The sequence below is a fragment of the Myodes glareolus genome, chromosome 11, assembly GCF_982192425.1.
Source record: "Myodes glareolus chromosome 11, mMyoGla1.1, whole genome shotgun sequence".
Classification (NCBI taxonomy): Eukaryota; Metazoa; Chordata; class Mammalia; order Rodentia; family Cricetidae; genus Myodes; species Myodes glareolus.
Genome location: NC_142036.1, coordinates 15,634,373 through 15,652,133, shown reverse-complemented (window position 1 = coordinate 15,652,133; position 17,761 = coordinate 15,634,373). Strand labels below are relative to the sequence as shown.

At 43.7% G+C, this 17,761-nt stretch overlaps 1 protein-coding gene and 1 non-coding gene across 2 annotated transcripts; both read left to right on the top strand.

Moving 5' to 3' along the window:
• The first annotated feature begins 8,952 nt into the window (after nt 1-8,952).
• Nucleotides 8,953-17,325, top strand: Eif5 (eukaryotic translation initiation factor 5). The gene is made up of 12 exons (XM_085697975.2): nt 8,953-9,064; nt 9,177-9,370; nt 10,191-10,470; nt 10,587-10,668; nt 10,931-11,103; nt 11,321-11,432; nt 12,280-12,422; nt 12,716-12,874; nt 13,919-14,080; nt 14,347-14,511; nt 14,784-14,918; nt 15,359-17,325. Exons 3-12 carry the CDS (start codon nt 10,399-10,401, stop codon nt 15,446-15,448), a joined length of 1,293 nt encoding a protein of 430 aa, XP_085554101.1. The 5' UTR covers nt 8,953-9,064; nt 9,177-9,370; nt 10,191-10,398; the 3' UTR covers nt 15,449-17,325.
• LOC125398641 (small nucleolar RNA SNORA28) lies at nt 11,841-11,966 on the top strand. Its single transcript, XR_007231503.1, has one exon. It is a non-coding gene; the product is annotated as a small nucleolar RNA SNORA28 (small nucleolar RNA).
• Nucleotides 17,326-17,761: the final 436 nt, after the last annotated feature.

Genomic DNA, 17,761 nt, shown 5'->3' with positions numbered 1-17,761 from the left:
GGCAGCTCCGGCCTGAGAAAATAAATTTCTGATGTCTTAATTCTAGCACTATGTGGTGCTTTGTTACCTGTGATGCTCAGTCCTAACTGTCAACATGATGAGATATAAACTCACCTGGAAACAAGCCTCTGGGCATGCTTGTTGGAAAGTTATCTTCCTTGGATTAATAAAATGAGACACACTAGGCAGTGGTGGTACACATCTTTGATCCCAGCACTCAGGAGGCAGAGGCAGGTGGATCTTTGTGAGTTTAAGGCCAGCCTGGTCTACAAAGTGAGTTCCAGGACAACCCGAGCTGTTACACAGAGAAACCCTGTCTCAAAACATACCCCTCCAAAACAACACAACCACAACAAAAAGGATGAGACCCACCCACTGGGAGTAGCACTATTTCCTGGGTTGGACTTCTGGACTGTGTACAACTAGGAAAGTGTGCTGAGCTAACAAGCATTCATTGCTCTCTTCTTCCAGACTGTAGACTAAATGTACTAAGCTCCTGTGGTCATGTCTGCCCTACCAGGATGGCCTGTGTCCTGCAACTGTGAGTCAAAACAAGCCCTTCGTTCTTCAAGGTGCTTTTGTTGCTTTTTATCACAGCGTTAGAAAAGGACACGAATACAGTGCCCAGGCTCCTTAGTCTCCTGCTCAGAGACGCAATCTGTCAATCGCAACATGTGTGTGCTCTCTTACACGCTGCCTCCATAATGCTGGGATGCATGCCTGAGTTTGGACTTTCACTTCCCAACACTGCAAGATAAATAGATCCCTAAAAAAAGGTTAGCCTGCCTCCGTGACTTCATTATAGGAAGACAAAGACAACACAGTATGCTGAACGTTCAAATTCTCTACAGCTAGACCTAGGAGGACGTGTAAATGTGTGGCTGAGATGAATAAGATGAACAGAGGTAAATTAAGCCAGAGTGAATGATGGGACAGGTGTGGTACAAATGTACACTTGGATAAGGACAGTGCGCAAACATGCCTGGTCAGCACTCATGCTCGCCTGGATGGAGGGACAATGGTGCTCATGCATGAAAGTCAGGCCCTAAGCTAGGCTTTGATCATCTGGCTGAGACAAGACTCTACACAAGTTGTCTTATGAGAATTCCAGTGTGCCAAAACTTCCTGCTTTTCAAGTGCCAGAAACCCAGATATGTAAGTAACATTTTCCTAATTTTTTAAGACTTTTTAATCTTATATGTTTTGGTGTTTTGCCAGCATGTAATGCACCAAATGCCTTCATTGCTCTTTATTAGAGTCTGGAAAAGGCATTGGACTCCCTAGAAATAGAGTTAAGGATGGTGGTGAGCCACCATCTGGATGCTGGGAACCAAATCCAGGTCCTCTGCAAGAGCAACATGTACTCTTAACTGCCGAATCATCTCTCCAACCCAATCTCATAATCTCTAAAATGTTGGCTCCCAATGGCTCCTACTGAATCTCTAGTGTCCAGTGCATATCCCTGGACAGGATGCACAGTGGCTGATGAGTGACAATCAGTAGTAGTCTGGAGGAAAACGCACCTTCACAGATCTATACCGTGAGGCACAGGCTTCCAAGGCTTCCCTCCCAGCACTGCACTCAGACTCTGCCGCCCCCCTGACCCGTCTGAAACAGAATATCAGAACAATCAAATCAAGAGTAAGGGGAGAGAATCAAACTGCAAGAACCTGGATGCACCAAGCAGGTTTACTGGTTCCTATACAGTAAGAAGAACCAGAAGCTGGGTGTCAGGATACCTGAGTCTCACACAGTGTATGCTAAGTCGTCTCCATGAGCAATAGTCTCTGTGAGGTGAAGGGGGAATGTGCACAAGTCCCTCGCTGGGTATGGTGACCAATGAGCACCTCAGGTCACTCTGATTCTAACCAACAGGTGTGATCAGCATAAACCATTCCCACTCTGTACTGCTGGACCTGGGGACGGCTTCCACAACATACTCATTTGGTCACAGAAATCTTCATCGATTTCCTTTGCAGACTGACTGCCCAGAAATACCTAGAAAGAAAGCTCTGGGGAAAGCTCTGTTTGGGGGGATCCAAAGCAAATGAACACTGAGCTTTTATGCAGAGTGCAGTCCTTGGATGTATGGCACCTGAAACATCTGGGAAACCACCAGAAATATGTTCTGACTAAGAAAAAAATCCTCTCCTCTGCAAGGCCCAAAACACTGACTTAAAACACGCACACATGCATGCACACACACATACAGACATTAATTTTTTGAGACAGTATTTTTCTGTGTAGCCCTGGCACATTCTATCACTCTGTAAACCAAGCTGACCTGGAACTCAGAAAGATTCTCCTGCCTCTGCCTCTCTAGTGCTGGGATTAAAGGTGTGCTCCACCACAACCCAGCCGACTTAAAAATCTTTTAAAATTACATTTGTCTAGTAGTATGTATGGGCATGCGCACATTACAGTGTGCCTGTGAAGGTCGGAGGACAACTTGAGAGATTCTGCTTCCTGCTTCAAATATGCAGGCACTAGACCTGAACTCAGTTGCAGCAAGCCTAAGATGCTTCTGCCACTGAGCTGTCTTGCTAGCCCCCAACCTGTGTTTTAATAAGCTTTTGCCCCCCAAAAAACAGGTCCCACAAAGATAAACAGAGGAGCTTTATTTCAAGAAATGAATGAATCCTAGAGGCTGGAGAGGCTCAGTGGTTAAGTGAGTGCTTGCTATGCAAGCATCAGGACTGGAGTGTGATCTCAGGCTGTATGTGCCTGTAACCCCAGCATTAGAAGGCAAAGATAGGCAGATACTGAGAGCTGGTGACTGGTCAGTAGCAGAAACAGTAAGATTCCAGTTCAATAAGAGACTCCCTCTCAGGGCTGGAGAGATGGCTCAGTGGTTAAGAGCTCTGACTGCTCTTCCAAAGGATTCAGGTTCAATTCCCAGCACCCACATGGCAGCTCATAACTGACCTTCAACAGACATATATACAGCCAAACACACTCTGTATACTAAATAAATAATTCTTAAAAAAAGAAAGAGAGACTTCCTCTCAATTCAAGTAATGAAGTCACCCATCTGCTTCTGACCTCCCCATGTATCTGCACACTCACATGCAAACAGAACACACACACAAATCCTAGCCACACATATTGGTACTTAGTATCCATACAGATGACTCCTAAACCCCAGGTAGCCCTAACTCAGCACAAAGAATCTAATGAAACATACTCCTAGGGGTGTGTCCTGGTAATCCACTGCCCACAGATCATTGGGGATCTGGGTGGGCAAATCACCACATTCACAACTGACTAGAAATGAGGAAGAAAAGAGGAGGGCGGACAGTGGTGGTACTCCCTCACAGAGGCTTGCGGGTAACTGCCAGCCCAGAAGAAAATAGCAATCCCAGGGACTCAGGCAGAACAAGCTTTGTGCAGCACCTCCACAGAGCATCCTGTGTCCACACAGCATGTGGGGGTGGGGATTCAGTCCAGGAACCATGTACCTGAGGTTGTACCAGGCCCAGTGTGCGGCAGCTATCATGCCAGGAACCTGAGACAACAATGCAACGTTCTCACTCCTGAAGCCCCAGCATCCGTGTGGGAGAGAAGCCGAGCTGACTCACACCATTCTCCACTTCTTCTCTTTCCAGGAATTGCAGACAGAATGCAGTCAGAACTCTGCTTTGCAGGAGGAGGGTACCACATTACCTGCATGCTCCTCTTTCCCCAGACACTCCTGTGTCTGCTCTAGGACTTCCCAAACCAGACTATTCACCAAACCAGACTATTTTGTTCTTAAAAACAAGATCCCTTGACCAGGCAGTGGTGCACGTCTTTAATCAGCACTCAGACACAGAGGCTACTGGTTGGATCTCTGTGAGTTTGAGGTCAGCCTGGTCTACAAAGCGAGTTCCAGGACAGCCAGAGCTGTTACATGAAGTAACCCTGCCTTGAAGAAAACAAAAACAAGGTCCCTGACCTCAGACTGCTAGGACTAATAAGTAGCAGGGGCATGGAAAGCCCTAATGAAGCGATGTACTTCCAGCAGATGTGGAATGGGGAGGGTTGAGCAGGCATGTCAGAAAAGCAGGAGGCATCCTGCTAGAGCAGCAGTTCTCAACCTGTAGGTCAACCCTGGGGGTAGCTTATCAGATTCCCTACGTATCAAACACAATTCATAACAATGGCAAAATTACAGTTATGAAGTAGCAATGAAATAATGTTATGGTTGGGGAGGTTACTACAACATGAAGAATGGTATTAGAGGGTCTCAGCATTAGGAAGGCTGAGAGGATCAGAGGCTTGAAAGGGAAAAGCATCAGTGAGGTGTTCACTAAGCAGGCACACACACACACACACATCAAATACATAAAAGGTAAAGGTAAAGAAAAAAAGCAAGTTTGCATACTAATTAAGTGGATTGTTCATTTATTTATTTTTTTTAAAGATTTATTTATTATGTATACAATATTCTGCCTGCATCTATGCCCACACACCAGAAGAGGGCGCCAGATATCATTACAGATGGTTGTGAGTCACCATATGGCTGCTGGAACTGAACTCATGACCTCTGGAAGAGCAGACAGTGCTCTTAACCACTGAGCCATCTCTCTAGCCCTTGCTCATTTATTTTTGCATAAAGAACTAAATCTTAGCCAAATATTTGATGTCCTGAGACAGAGTATCATTGACTTTTTTTTTTTTTTTGATGATTGAAATTTCGACTTGATACCTAAGAGTGCTACTTTTTTGTTTGTTTGTTTGTTTTGAGACAGGGTTTCTCTGTAGCTTTGGAGCCTGTCCTGAAACTAGCACTCGTAGACTAGGCTGGCCTCGAACTCACAGAGATCCGCCTGCCTCTGCCTCCCAGGTGCTGAGATTAAAAGTGTGTGACACCAACGCCTGCTAAGAATGTTACTTTACATAAATTAAAATAGCATAAATATGTTTAGGGCAATTCAAAAACTGTTGGAAATTCTGTCCTATTCTCAAGCCACAATTCACTTCGAAGTTCTTTAGGAAATACAAGCAACCCAATTATATCATTATTATGTTTTTATTATTGTTTTTTTTTATTATTATTATTATAGATAAGGTTTCTTTGTGTAGCCCAGGGTGCCTGGGAACTCTGTAGACCAGGCTGTCCTTGAACTCACAGAGATCTGCCTCTACACACACCCAGTGCTGAGATTACCATATTCAGCCTTTTTTTTTAAAGACAGATTCCCTTGTAGTCAAATGGCAGTTTTTATTTTTTTTTAATTTTTTTTATGCTAAAGTCTTTATTCAAACGGCAGCTTTTAATTTTTAAGATTACATTTAGTTACTTTCCTGGGGGCCAGCATGTGCTACAGTGCACATTTTCATATGGAACTCAGTTATCTCCTGCTACCGTTGAGGCTGGGGTCAAACTCTGGCCATCTGTCTTTGCAGGAAGTACCTTTAGAGCCATCTAACTAACCCCAAATATTATTAAAAAATAAATAAAACATTCTAGACAGGTGTGATTGTATACACATTCAATCCCAGTACTCATAAGTCAAAGAGGCAGGTGGATCTCTATGAGTTCCAGGCCCAGCAGGGCTTCATAGTGAGATGCTGTCTCAAAATAAATAAGAAATAAAACATTGAACACATATACACTCACTTTGTCACATGATGAATGATGGTAGGAAAATACTAAAAGCCTTTGCCAGAATCAAACCATTGTTTCTATAAGAGCAGTAAGTTTGTATTTACAGTAAAAATACTGCCTCTCATAAGTCACGATGCTTTTAAATCTGGGCAGAGGTGACTCAGGAAGTTTTGTTGGCATTGCATGGTATGACAGTGTGTGAGAGAATGTGCATATGTCAAGTTCGGAACCAAGGCTGCAGTGAAGATGTGCACTGCACCAAGGGCAAGTGTTGTAGAAACACTTCCAAGTCACTACACATGGGATTTTGAATTCATTTTTGGTCATTTAGCGATCATGCCTTTTATTGTTGCCAAACTTTTCATGCTCTTCACGCTGTTATGCTTGACATAACATGGGGGCTTAAAAAGCTGTGGTTTAGGGAGCTGGTCCTTAAGGCAATCAAGGCTTCTGTACTTACCAGATACTACTCACTCCTTTCCGGCAGCTCTGGCCGCCTGTTCTCTGTGCACACTGAGGTGACAGGCTAGTATGCCAAAAGGAAAATGAGGCTTGTGCCCTCGAGCTCCTCCTCAAGCAAGAGATAGCAACTGAAGTAACTGTGCAGCCTTAAAAGCTGAGAGACAGATGTCATAAAGGGGGGTGGAGCAGCTCACCAACCAGATGGCCCCTCAAAGCTGGCTCTACCTTAGTCCCCTCAATGGCTTATTACTCAGAAACACAAAGTTCTAGTCCATAAAGAGTTGATTGTAGCTCAGGGAACTAATTCTGACTGACCAGACGCAGAGACACCAGTGTCTAAACAATCAGCCAGTCAGTTTGCTCATTTACTTCTTCGGCAACTATTCATGTCGGCTACCTGGTGCCAACATGCACAACCCATGGACAAGGATTTCATAAGCACCAAGTGTACATTATTTAACAAACTGTGAGTACCTGACTAAGGAAATAGCAGCCAAATGACGTGGGACGGAAATGGCAGGGGAAATTATGCAATAAGCTTGGCGTCAAACAAGCTGGAGTTCAAAAGCTGTTCACCGTGTATTAAAGAGCTGTCATCGCTTACAAAGTATGTGCATAACAACACCTCCTCACCAGGTCATTAGTTGATTAAGTGGAGTTACATATAGACTACCTAGTTATATCTTTGTATTTCATTGTGAGGGGTATGCCATAAGCTGACCTAGGGAGGCTCTGGGATCCTACAGAACCAGTACAAAAGCTAGTTCTGCAAACTACTGGGAATACACTCTTGGAAAAGCAGCTTCACTCCCCCGACACACACACTCCAATTTTCTCATTTGTAAAATGGTAATAAAAAGTCTTCAATGTTTTCAAAGTCTAATCAAAGTTATAGGACATGAAAAGTATTTGATAAATGGTGTCATCAAGAGTACTTTTTAGCTGGGTGTGCTAATTGCCTACCTGTAATTCCCTTACCAGGAAAGTTGAGGCAGTGAGTCTAGGGTCACTGAGTTATATGCTGAGAGGACATAAAACTTAAGAGTTGTCCATAATAACATAGTAGTGGAGTAGACGCTAAAAACTAAAGTTAAAACTACTGCAAGCTTTTTGTTTTTTGAGACAGGATTTCTCTGTGCAGCCGTGGTTGTCCTAGAACTCACTCTGTAGATCAGGCTAGCCTCCAACTCACAGAATTCCATTCGCCTCTGTCTTCCCAATGCTGGATTTAAAGGCATGTGTCACGACTTCCTGGTAGTAAAAACTTTTTTATTTTTATTTATTTATTTATTTGTTTATATGGCTGTCCTAGAACTCATAATGTAGACTAGACTAGCCTCTAACAGAGATCTATCTACTTCTGACTCAAGAGTGCTAGAATTAAAAGCATCAGCATGTCAGGCCAATAAAAGTTTTTTTTTTTTAAAAAAATTACAAATCAGGCCATCGAACATACGGAAAAAGACTACTTTGTATAGCGTTATCAAAAACACTTTTCTGAGGCAAGCCTCTTACCTCAGATTAGTTTCACATCCTTATTTTCGGAGAGTTTCTAAAATAATGCCATTTAGGTGCAGCCAAGTACAAACTCAAACTGTTTCAATACTGCTAAGTCATGATTCATAAAGCACTGTCTGGGATCTATCTTTCCACTTTAATGAGGGGGAGCCCAGGTAAGTATGTACAGTATGTATTCGGCTTAAAAACTGTAGTCAAAAAAAAAAAAAAAAGAACTGTACAGCCATGTACCGAGAAATAAAATCTCCTACAGAAAATGACACAAATCTTTCATTTCTGAATTGTGTCTTTATTCTGCCCCAATGACACGGTCAATTTCTAAAGGACTTTATAGGCCCTATAAGTCATAGGGAAATAACCTTGGTTTTGGGGAAAATAACCTTGGTTTTGGGAAAAACAAAATAGATCTTTCAATTTTAACCTTAGAGCAAAGGGCAGCCCCCTCTCCTATAACACTACTGTTTCTCCCCATTCAGGAAACCACGCAGCTGCTAAGCCAGGTTGCTGTTCTCAGAAGCTTCAAGAAGTTCGAACAAGGCTCTGGTCAAGCTCAGGTATTTCTATATGGTTTTAATTAAGACTCTAGTATGATTTTTAAGTCTCAATAGAAACTTTTACCAAAAACCGAAGTTTGTAAACACTGGGGTAGTTTCTACAGAACAAAAAAGTCAGGCCATATTTTTCCCAAACAGAAATTGTTAGTAAGTACAGCCTGTGGCCTCATCAGGTACACCTGCCCAGGGCCACGGCTTACCAGCCAGGAATCGACTTTCCAAGCTGGGTTGGGCTGGACAGAGTGGCCCTACGTGGCAACTGAGCACCGGGGAAGGGATGATCCAACTCCGAGGCACAGCCAGACTTTCCTGGGGTCGAGACCACAACACGACGCACTTTCGGGGGCCCAAGTTACACACAAAAGGTAGCGTTTCCATCGTGGGAAAGCCCAGAGTCACGAACACGGAGGCTCTGCCAGTCAAGCGGCCTTGCTTCCTGAGCTCGGAGGCACCAAATTGGATGACAGAGCCGGGCCAGGTAGTGGGGAGGAGACAGCCGGAGCTGGACTCTGTGGGGCGCTCGGCTAGATCAAGGCAAGCACTAAGGTCCCGCGTGGCCCGATGCCAAACACCGCCGCGGTATAGCACGGCCCCGCCCCGCGGGCGGACTAGGCAACCGCCATATTGCCTGGGCGCCCAAACTCACAGCGGAGCACAGGCTATCGCGAGACCGTGAAGGCATCTGGGAAGGACAGAGCGGGGGAAGGGAGGGAAAGGAAACAGGGGTAAGCAGGAGGCGGGCCGAGCCCACGAGAGAAGCCCCAGGAAGTGGAGGGCGGGGATAGGCGAGATTGACGCGCCTGGAAGCCAATGGCAAACGAACTCGGGTGGGCCTGCGGCCAATGAAAAATTGCGGCCCGCTACGGGGGAGGGACCCGGGGCCGAAGGTAGCTTGAGCGCGGCGGCGGCGTTGTTCAGTCAGAGCGAGAACATTCCAGAGGTGAGTCCGCGGGGGGCGGTGGCCCGTGCCCCTGCCCATCGCTCCCGCCCCTCCACCCCCGGGCCGCCGGCGGGGGCAGGCCGCCTGCGGCTCACAGCCGTGTCCCCGCCAGGTCGCCAGGCTCGGCGCTGCTGGTGTGGACGCGGACGTCGCTGGGACAGCCCCTCCCGCTGCTCGGCGGCGGCACCTGCCCAGCCGCCCCTCCGCTCGCCGCCCGCCCCGCCATTCCGGACCCGGTTTCCAGCGCCTCTTCCTCCCAGTCCCGGGCGAGCCGCGTTGGGTTTATGTCTTTATTTGACGAAAACGGTGAGTCGCGGGCGGCGGGCCATGGCGGCGGCAAGATGGCGGCGCGGCCGCGTGACCCGCCGCGCGTGTGGCGCAGTTTGGGGGGGGCTGGTTTGTGCGGGAGCGCGCACGAGCGCGCGTGCCGGCGCCGGGCTGAGTCAGGGCCGGGGCGCGTTTGTGAGTCACCGAGGCCGCGCCTTCGCCCCGCCGGCCGCCGGAAGACGGAGGCCGGGCGCTCGCTGTCGCGTAGCCATGGGGACGAGGGCGAAGGTCGGCCGTGCGCCGAGGGAGCGAGCGAAGGGCGCGGCTGCGGCCGCGGTCCGCGTGCTCCGACGGAGCCAATGGCTCCTGACCTGGCCGTGCCGCCCTGAAGTAGGCCGGCGTCGCCGAAGCCGCAGCTTAGCGGTTGGCAGGGCCGGCGCGACGGTTCCCCTTTTCCAACGATGGCAGCCGGGGGAGGCGCGATGGGAGAAGTTGTCTGCTCCCAGGCGTGAGCTGGGGGAGGAGAGGGCCCGGACCCCCTTCTCGACAGTTACAGCACGGTCGCTCGCTGCTGGTCTTTGGTGACAAACTCCCTGCAGCCGAGGGAGAGGGTTTGTGTTTGTGCTGTTTCCTTCCTTCGGGCATTTCCCTGCCCCGGTTCCAGCTCTTGTCAAGATGGTGACCTCCCAGGTTGAGCTCGGTTAGACGAGGGTGTCTGCTCTTCTCCCACATGAGCGCGACTCTATAGGCCAGGGGTGCTTAACTGGGCGTAGTACTCTGGGACAAGAAGTTCCCCCGACCGACGGCAGTGGTGCTGAACCTGTGGGATGTTTGTGTGTTCTCTGCTTTTCTCTTCCAGAGCTGTTGCGCAGCCATTGGTACCTGTATTGGGGAAACATAGCATACAAGCAAGAAGCTTACAGCCTCAGTGGCGAAAATTTTTTCATGTCAGAGACCGAGAACTCTTGCAGTCGTTTATGTCATCCCTTCTTCTCCAGACAGAAGATACCAAAAAGTTGCAATCAAAGATCTGTTCATCTTATTGATAAAGTCACTAATAAGCCAAAATGTCTGTCAACGTCAACCGCAGCGTGTCAGACCAGTTCTATCGCTACAAGATGCCCCGTCTGATTGCCAAGGTATACTGATCTTCATTTTAGTAGGAAGTTGGTCCACACGTTCGTTCTTCATAGGATTTAAAAGACTGCTTGTTACAGGGAAGACAGTGCAAAATTGAAATTCTTATTTCCTTTAGGTTGAGGGCAAAGGAAATGGAATCAAGACAGTTATAGTCAACATGGTTGACGTTGCAAAGGCGCTTAATCGGCCTCCAACGTGTAAGTAAAGCTTGGAGAAGCCTGGAAAGGTATATTATGGATATAGTCTTGACAGTGTTTGAGCTGTGTGCATTTTTTTTTCGGTCATGTGTTAGCAAATGTGGAACTTTTTGCACCTACTTGATTGGGTGTCATTAAACCACCCTGGCTGTATGTCAGTGGCCCTGTAATTTTTAGGAACGGTGAGTTCTGTGTAGATTTTTTGTGTGAAGCCAGTGCCTTTAGTTAGGTAACTATAATGAAACATCTTGTCTTCCTTTAGATCCCACCAAATATTTTGGTTGTGAGCTGGGAGCACAGACCCAGTTTGATGTTAAGAATGACCGCTACATTGTCAATGGATCTCATGAGGCGAATAAGCTGCAAGACATGTTGGATGGATTCATTAAAAAATTTGTTCTTTGTCCTGAGTGTGAGAATCCTGAAACAGATTTGGTGAGTGAGTGCCTTTAAGATCTTTGTTAGTTGTGTATGCACTCTTTTAGTGCTATGTGATTACCAGACTTGTTAAGAAATAACATTTTGTTAAAATTAGGCTACCATGAAGAAAACTTGTGTTAAACTGTAGTTTTAGATCTTTTATGTTATATAAACTTACATATAGTTTGTATCTTTTACTATACATGACACTTGTTTTTACTTTTCTTGGCAGCATGTCAATCCAAAGAAGCAAACAATAGGTAATTCTTGTAAAGCCTGTGGGTACCGAGGCATGCTTGACACACATCATAAACTCTGTACATTCATTCTCAAAAACCCACCTGGTAAGTCTTTTTAGCAAGTTGACAATTGGAATATAAGATGGAAGGTTTTTATTACAATATAAGTATATGCAGTATAGGAACTTAATCTTTGGACTTCGACTTTTTTGTTTTGTTTGTTTTTTGAGACAGGGTTCCTTTGTATGTCCCTTGCTATCCTCTAACCCACTTTGTAAACCAGACAGGCCTCAAACTCAAAGATCTTCCTGTTTCTGGCTCAGGACTTTTTTAGATTTTAACTGTCTATAAGATACTATTGAAAAATGTGTTTTATGTATCAGTAAAAGTGCAAAGAAGGCCGCCAAACTACTGTACCATCCTGTAGATTTATAAAAATGAATTATAGCGGAAATCCATCAAAAGATCTGTTCTGGAAACAAGGCTTGTCTCATTAGTGGCTTAGCGCATTGCAAGCAACACTCTGTGGCAGATGAACACAGCTATCTGACACAATTTGAGCTTGCTATAGCAAAATAGTCTAACCTATTCCGGTGTTCTCTTCACCATGAGACAAGCCGTTATATAGACTCAAACAAACTATTTTAAATTGTTGAATGGTCAGGTTATTTGTGTTGGTGTTTTGTGTGCATGTATGACCGTACCACATGAGTACAGTACCCTAGAGGCCAGAAGGAACTGGAGTTTTGGGTGGTTGTGAAACGCCATATGGGTGCTGGGAATCGAACTTAGGGCTCCAACAAGTGCTCTGCACCACTGTGCCATCTCTTCAGCCCTCCCTTCAGATTTCTAAGTTCCGTTGTGTTGTTGTGATAGTGACAGGGTAGGATGTAAATCTGGTAGTCAGTGGTATCTAAACTATAGGACTAAGTTGACTTTTGTTTCCCTGTAGAGAATAGTGACAGTGGTACAGGAAAGAAAGAAAAGGAAAAGAAAAATAGAAAGGGCAAGGACAAGGAAAATGGCTCCGTATCCAGCAGTGAGACACCACCACCTCCACCACCAAATGAAATTAGTCCTCCTCCACACGCCGTGGTGAGTGTAGGGCACTTAAAATTCTGTTAAAAACCTGCTGTTTGGTTGAAATAACCAAAAAGTTTGAATTTACTAATGTAGTACACTGTTAAAACTGTAATATTGGTACTTGGGTTAAGCTAAACTGAATATATTTTGAATCTGTTTTTCCCCTGCTTAGCATTTTTGTTGTTTACAGTAATGTGAAAGATAGAGACTCTAGACTGATAAAACATGGTCTGTGGGCAAAGGTGCTTGATCCTGTCAATGTGACTAATACCACTATTTAAAGGTCTTTGTTTTTGTTTAACCAGGAAGAGGAGGAGGATGATGATTGGGGGGAGGATACAACTGAGGAGGCTCAGAGGCGCAGAATGGATGAAATCAGTGATCATGCAAAAGTTCTGACACTCAGTGATGACTTGGAAAGAACTGTAGAAGAGCGTGTTAACATCCTGTTTGATTTTGTTAAGGTAAATTTGCTTGATCTACAAATATACACATACATAGCCTTTGGCCTTTCAAATGTTGTGTTTATAATTGGTTAACTTTTTCTCTGATATCTTTGGATTTTGATTTATTCTGTGTGTGTCTGAGTGTGTGTGGTTGGTTTTTCGAGACAGGGTTTCCTCTGTAGCTTTGGAGCCTATCCTGGAACTAGCTCTTATGGACCAGGTTGCCTGTGCTGGGATTAAAGGAATACACCACCGCCTCCCGGCTTTTGTTTTGAAGACTAATTCTCTTTAGCCCTAGCTGTCCTGGAATTCGTGGAGACCAGGCTAGCCTGGAGCTCAAAGATCTTCTAATCTTTGCTGGGATTAAATGTGTGTGTTCCCACACTCTTCCCTTTGTTTTTTGTTGTTGTTTTGGTTGTGGGTTGTTTTTTTTTAACTCATTTTTGTGTGTGGTTTTGATTGTTTGTTTCTTTTTTTAATGGGCAGTGGTTTGATCGTTACCACCTCTCCCATATATGGTTCCTCTGTGTGTAGCATTGGCTCTCCTGAAATTTGCTCTGTAGACCAGGCTGGCCTTGAACTCAGATCCACCTGCCTTTGCCTCCCAAGTGCTGGGATTAAAGGTGTGTGCCACTACCAGTTTCCCTTTGTGTGTGTGTGTGTGTGTTTGATGATTTTTTTATTTAATATGTCCTGGTGTTTTGCCTATATGTATATGTGTGTGTGTGTGTGTGTGTGTGTATGTATACACACACACTCAGTATGAGGGTGTTGGAGCCCCTGGAACTGGAGTAACAGATAGTTCTGAGCCATCATTTGGGTGCTTGGAATTGAACTCACGTCCTCAAGAGCAGACAGTGCTCTTAATCACTGAGCCATCATCCTCCCCACACCACCCCACGGCTTGTATTGTTTTTCTTTGCTTATTTAAGAAACATACTAAAGGAAGTACAGTGAGTGTACTTGCATAAATTGGGTAGAAATCCTGGAGGAGGAAGATTGTTCTCTCTAGTATAGCAAAAAATGCCTATACTTAATTGAATTGCTTTTTTTTATTTCCAGAAAAAGAAAGAAGAGGGCATTATTGATTCATCTGATAAAGAAATTGTTGCTGAGGCAGAAAGACTGGATGTAAAAGCCATGGGTCCTCTCGTTTTGACTGAAGTTCTCTTTAATGAGAAGATAAGAGAGCAGATCAAGAAATATAGGCGCCATTTCTTAAGAGTAAGAGACCTTTGGGGGGTTTTAAGTCAAGATTATGACCTTAGACTGTGTGACTTTAGATCGCTTCAGCCCACTATATGGTCATCCTAAAAGTAGGTTAATTGGCCCACTTTATTACCAGGTGTGGGAGCACCTGCAAATGGTAAGAGGATGTGTGCGTGACCTTTTCTAAGCCACTGTGACATGTGCAAAGCATTAAGAAAATGAATGTTTAATTACTGAATTACCTTAGAATGGGGATGATTGTTGATGTTGTCTACCTGCAGTTTTGTCATAACAACAAAAAGGCTCAGCGGTACCTTCTTCATGGTTTGGAATGTGTGGTAGCAATGCATCAAGCTCAGCTGATCTCCAAGATTCCACATATCTTGAAAGAGATGTATGATGCAGACCTTTTAGAAGAAGAAGTTATCATCAGCTGGTCGGAAAAGGTAGGGAGCCCTTGTGAAGTTTCAGAAGCATCAAAACAGCTTGTGGAGTGGGTTATGAAGAAGTAATCTTTAGTCTCTTGTCTATTGTTGAATTCCTATGTTAATCTCATGGAATTTTTTAGTCCTTTTATAGTTAAGGCAGCAGGAAATGTTTCGTATGTATATACTGTTGAAAATTAGGGTATGACCTAGTCCCTTTAAATAGCTTATTGTACAAGTAATTAAAAGTATTTTTTCAAGTCTTCGCTGAGAAAAATTTTGAACTTTTTTAGGCCTCTAAGAAATATGTCTCAAAAGAACTTGCCAAAGAGATTCGTGTCAAAGCAGAACCATTTATTAAATGGTTGAAGGAAGCAGAGGAAGAGTCTTCTGGTGGTGAGGAAGAAGATGAAGATGAAAATATTGAGGTAAAAGCAAGGGAACATTACTTGGTTGGCAATGAATGTTGTGGAGGTTGTTTGTTTGTTTCCCGCTATATAGCCCTCCCTGGTTAGCTTCAAACTGATCAAAGTGTAGTTCCAAATTTCAGATTAAAGATAAAGTCTAATCAGCTATAATCTATTAAGATAAACAAATACAGAAAGACATGGGCACATACCTTTAATCCTAGCACTCAGAAGGCAGAGGATCTTCTGAGTTCCAAGACAGCTAGAGGCAATGCTAAGAAACACTGTCTCAAAACTCCAAAATGGAAGAGGAAATGCCATGAATCTGAAGGAGGTTCTTGGGAAAGTAAGGAAAAGGGAAAATACTGTCGTGACCTCAAAAAAATTAAAAACCAATGATAGAACTAGGAGTGGGTTACTCTGTGCCTATGTTTAATTGATGAAATGATTTATCTTATCAGGTGGTATATTCGAAGACTGCCAGTGTACCAAAAGTTGAAACTGTGAAGTCTGACAACAAGGATGATGACATTGATATTGATGCCATTTAAAAGGATGGATACAACTTAGCTTAACAGTGTAATGCTGCAAATTTTTCTCCATTATCAGCCAGAAGTGCAACATGTATGTGCAAAAGCTAAAATGGCTTAACATCATGCTACACTTGATACTAAAATGCTATTACTGTGAGTGGTCTATAATTAAGCCCAATGAGACATCTAGGGAGTCCATACATAACAGTGAACAGTTGTAGTTTGCTTATTTATAGCATGTTTCTTTTGGAAAAACTAGTGGTGGACACATTTGGATCACATTTATACAGTTATAAAAAATAAAGATTTGATTTTGGTCATTCTTTAGACTTTGGGCTCTGAATGGCTTATACTGAAGTGATTGGCTACTTTTAGGATGTTATACCGTTTAACTTAAGGTCCTTGAGCCTGGTAGATTGAAGGTGCTGAAACTTGCAGAATGTAAAAAATTGATCTTACTCAGCCGTTAAGAAATGGAGTGTTTTAAAAGTTATATCTCCAGTCCCCATCTGTTCAGATTGGCAACTGACAATTTTCGTCATCCTGGGGGAGGCTGATGAATAAAATAACAGTATGACATCTTAATAAGAAGTAAAGACCTGCGTGTCCTATGGTTTTAAAAGCAAGTTTTGAAGTTTGAAGTTGTGGTTTTTCAGTTTGTGTATACTCACCCCAAATTGTAATCTTTGGAGTCATGTGCATTGCACGTTGGATGAGCCAGGGAAATAATTAAAAATAAGTATTTTGTGTGTTATTTAGTGGTTGCTTTGTACTGAGAGAAAAGCTTTGAGGTGTGATTATATCTTAAACTCTGATTCTATTTGGGAGAAACAGGAAAAGGTGCACTTAATCTCTAGCTAAAACAGCATAATTTTTCAGCTTTTACCCTTAAATTATAATTTCAAAATGTTTAGACATACTGTATCTTGTGTTTGATGTGTTCTACCCTTGCCCCCAATATTATGGCTTATTCGTCAATGCCTTTTAATTTGGATATAATAGCTTGTACTTTAGATTTTGGTTGCTGTCTTGCCAAAATAAGTGTTATTGTGTTTCAAGCTTGATTTCCCCCCTCCCCAATTGTCTTATTTAAAGAGAAAGTTAAAATCATACTTCTGAGTCAGAGCCTGTATTTTGGTGTAAGACTTGGGATATTTTTTACTTCATGTTGATATAGCTGGGCACCTGAAAGTGGGTACAGTTGCTAGGGCCTGGCCAGCCCATTCAGAGCCTTGAACTACAGACACACAAGTGAATTCCTTACCCACTATCTGGTGTAAATTCCATCTGGGTTCCTGATTGTGTTTGCATACTCGTCTTTAACATTAAAAACTAGTTAGCATATACGTCCACAAGTGCATTCTGGGAGCTAACCCATGTGGTTAATTTGTGTGGCATACTAGCTTATAACATTGTTTAGATTTTCCTTGTGTCATCCATCTCACAGATTATAAAACTTTAATAAATGTATGTAAAATTTTTGCATTGAAGTGATACAAATAATTTGGTAAAATTAAAACCTTGAGTCTGTTGAGCATGGAATGGGAGCCATATACCTGGAATGAATACTAACAAGGGAATGTGCAGTGTCACACCAAAGAAGAAGCATTTGCAAACTCGCTCCTCCTGGGTTTCAGATTCTTTGTTGCATGGCCTCCCATCCATTTGTTATTTTCTGAGATTGTCAAGTAGATCAGCACATTCAGCCTCAGGCTGTTACAGTCAGGTCTTATAATACTTGGAAGAATCTTGGACTTCAGTCACTGTTCTGTCAGGTGCCAAACCAGTTGGATTCAAATTTACATAATCTGGGTTCATTGCTCTATTGAGGTGTCTTAAAAAGTTTCCTGTTTCAAACAGCTACATTACTTGATTAAAACAATGTTAAAATTAAATTTTGTCTCTGTTTTAATACTAAAAAGTTAATCCATGTTTTCATTTTATGATTTCAAAAGCACTGAAAGCTATCCAGTATTATAGTGCATGCTTTGGATTTGAATCTTGTATTCTGTGGAGAGTGTCAGTCCTATGTTTTAAGACAGGTGTGTTAAGACATGCCCACCCTTAGACTCTGCATGGTCATGCCTGCCATATTACACAAATGGAGACCAGGGTATGAGTTATGGAAGTCGCTTCGTGTGAGTCCCAGAGGTCCAACTATGGTTGGACTTGACAACCGACTCTAAGATACCTCGTCAGCTTCCCGTATTAGTAACAATTCCATTGAGACAGAATAGCATAGGTAAATGATTAGTCAGAGTTCTCATTACCCCTTTGGCATCCGAATCTGCTTTGAAGTCTTTTAAACTTGGAGCTAATGCCCACCCGTGG

Bases quoted from the DNA above. Each gene is read 5' to 3' on its own strand.
- Eif5 (XM_085697975.2), top strand. From the start codon at position 10,399: ATGTCTGTCAACGTCAACCGCAGCGTGTCAGACCAGTTCTATCGCTAC. The intron at 12,423-12,715 runs GTGAGTGTAGGG...TTGTTTAACCAG, and splicing joins GTCCTCCTCCACACGCCGTG to GAAGAGGAGGAGGATGATGA. The intron at 14,919-15,358 runs GTAAAAGCAAGG...TTATCTTATCAG, and splicing joins ATGAAGATGAAAATATTGAG to GTGGTATATTCGAAGACTGC.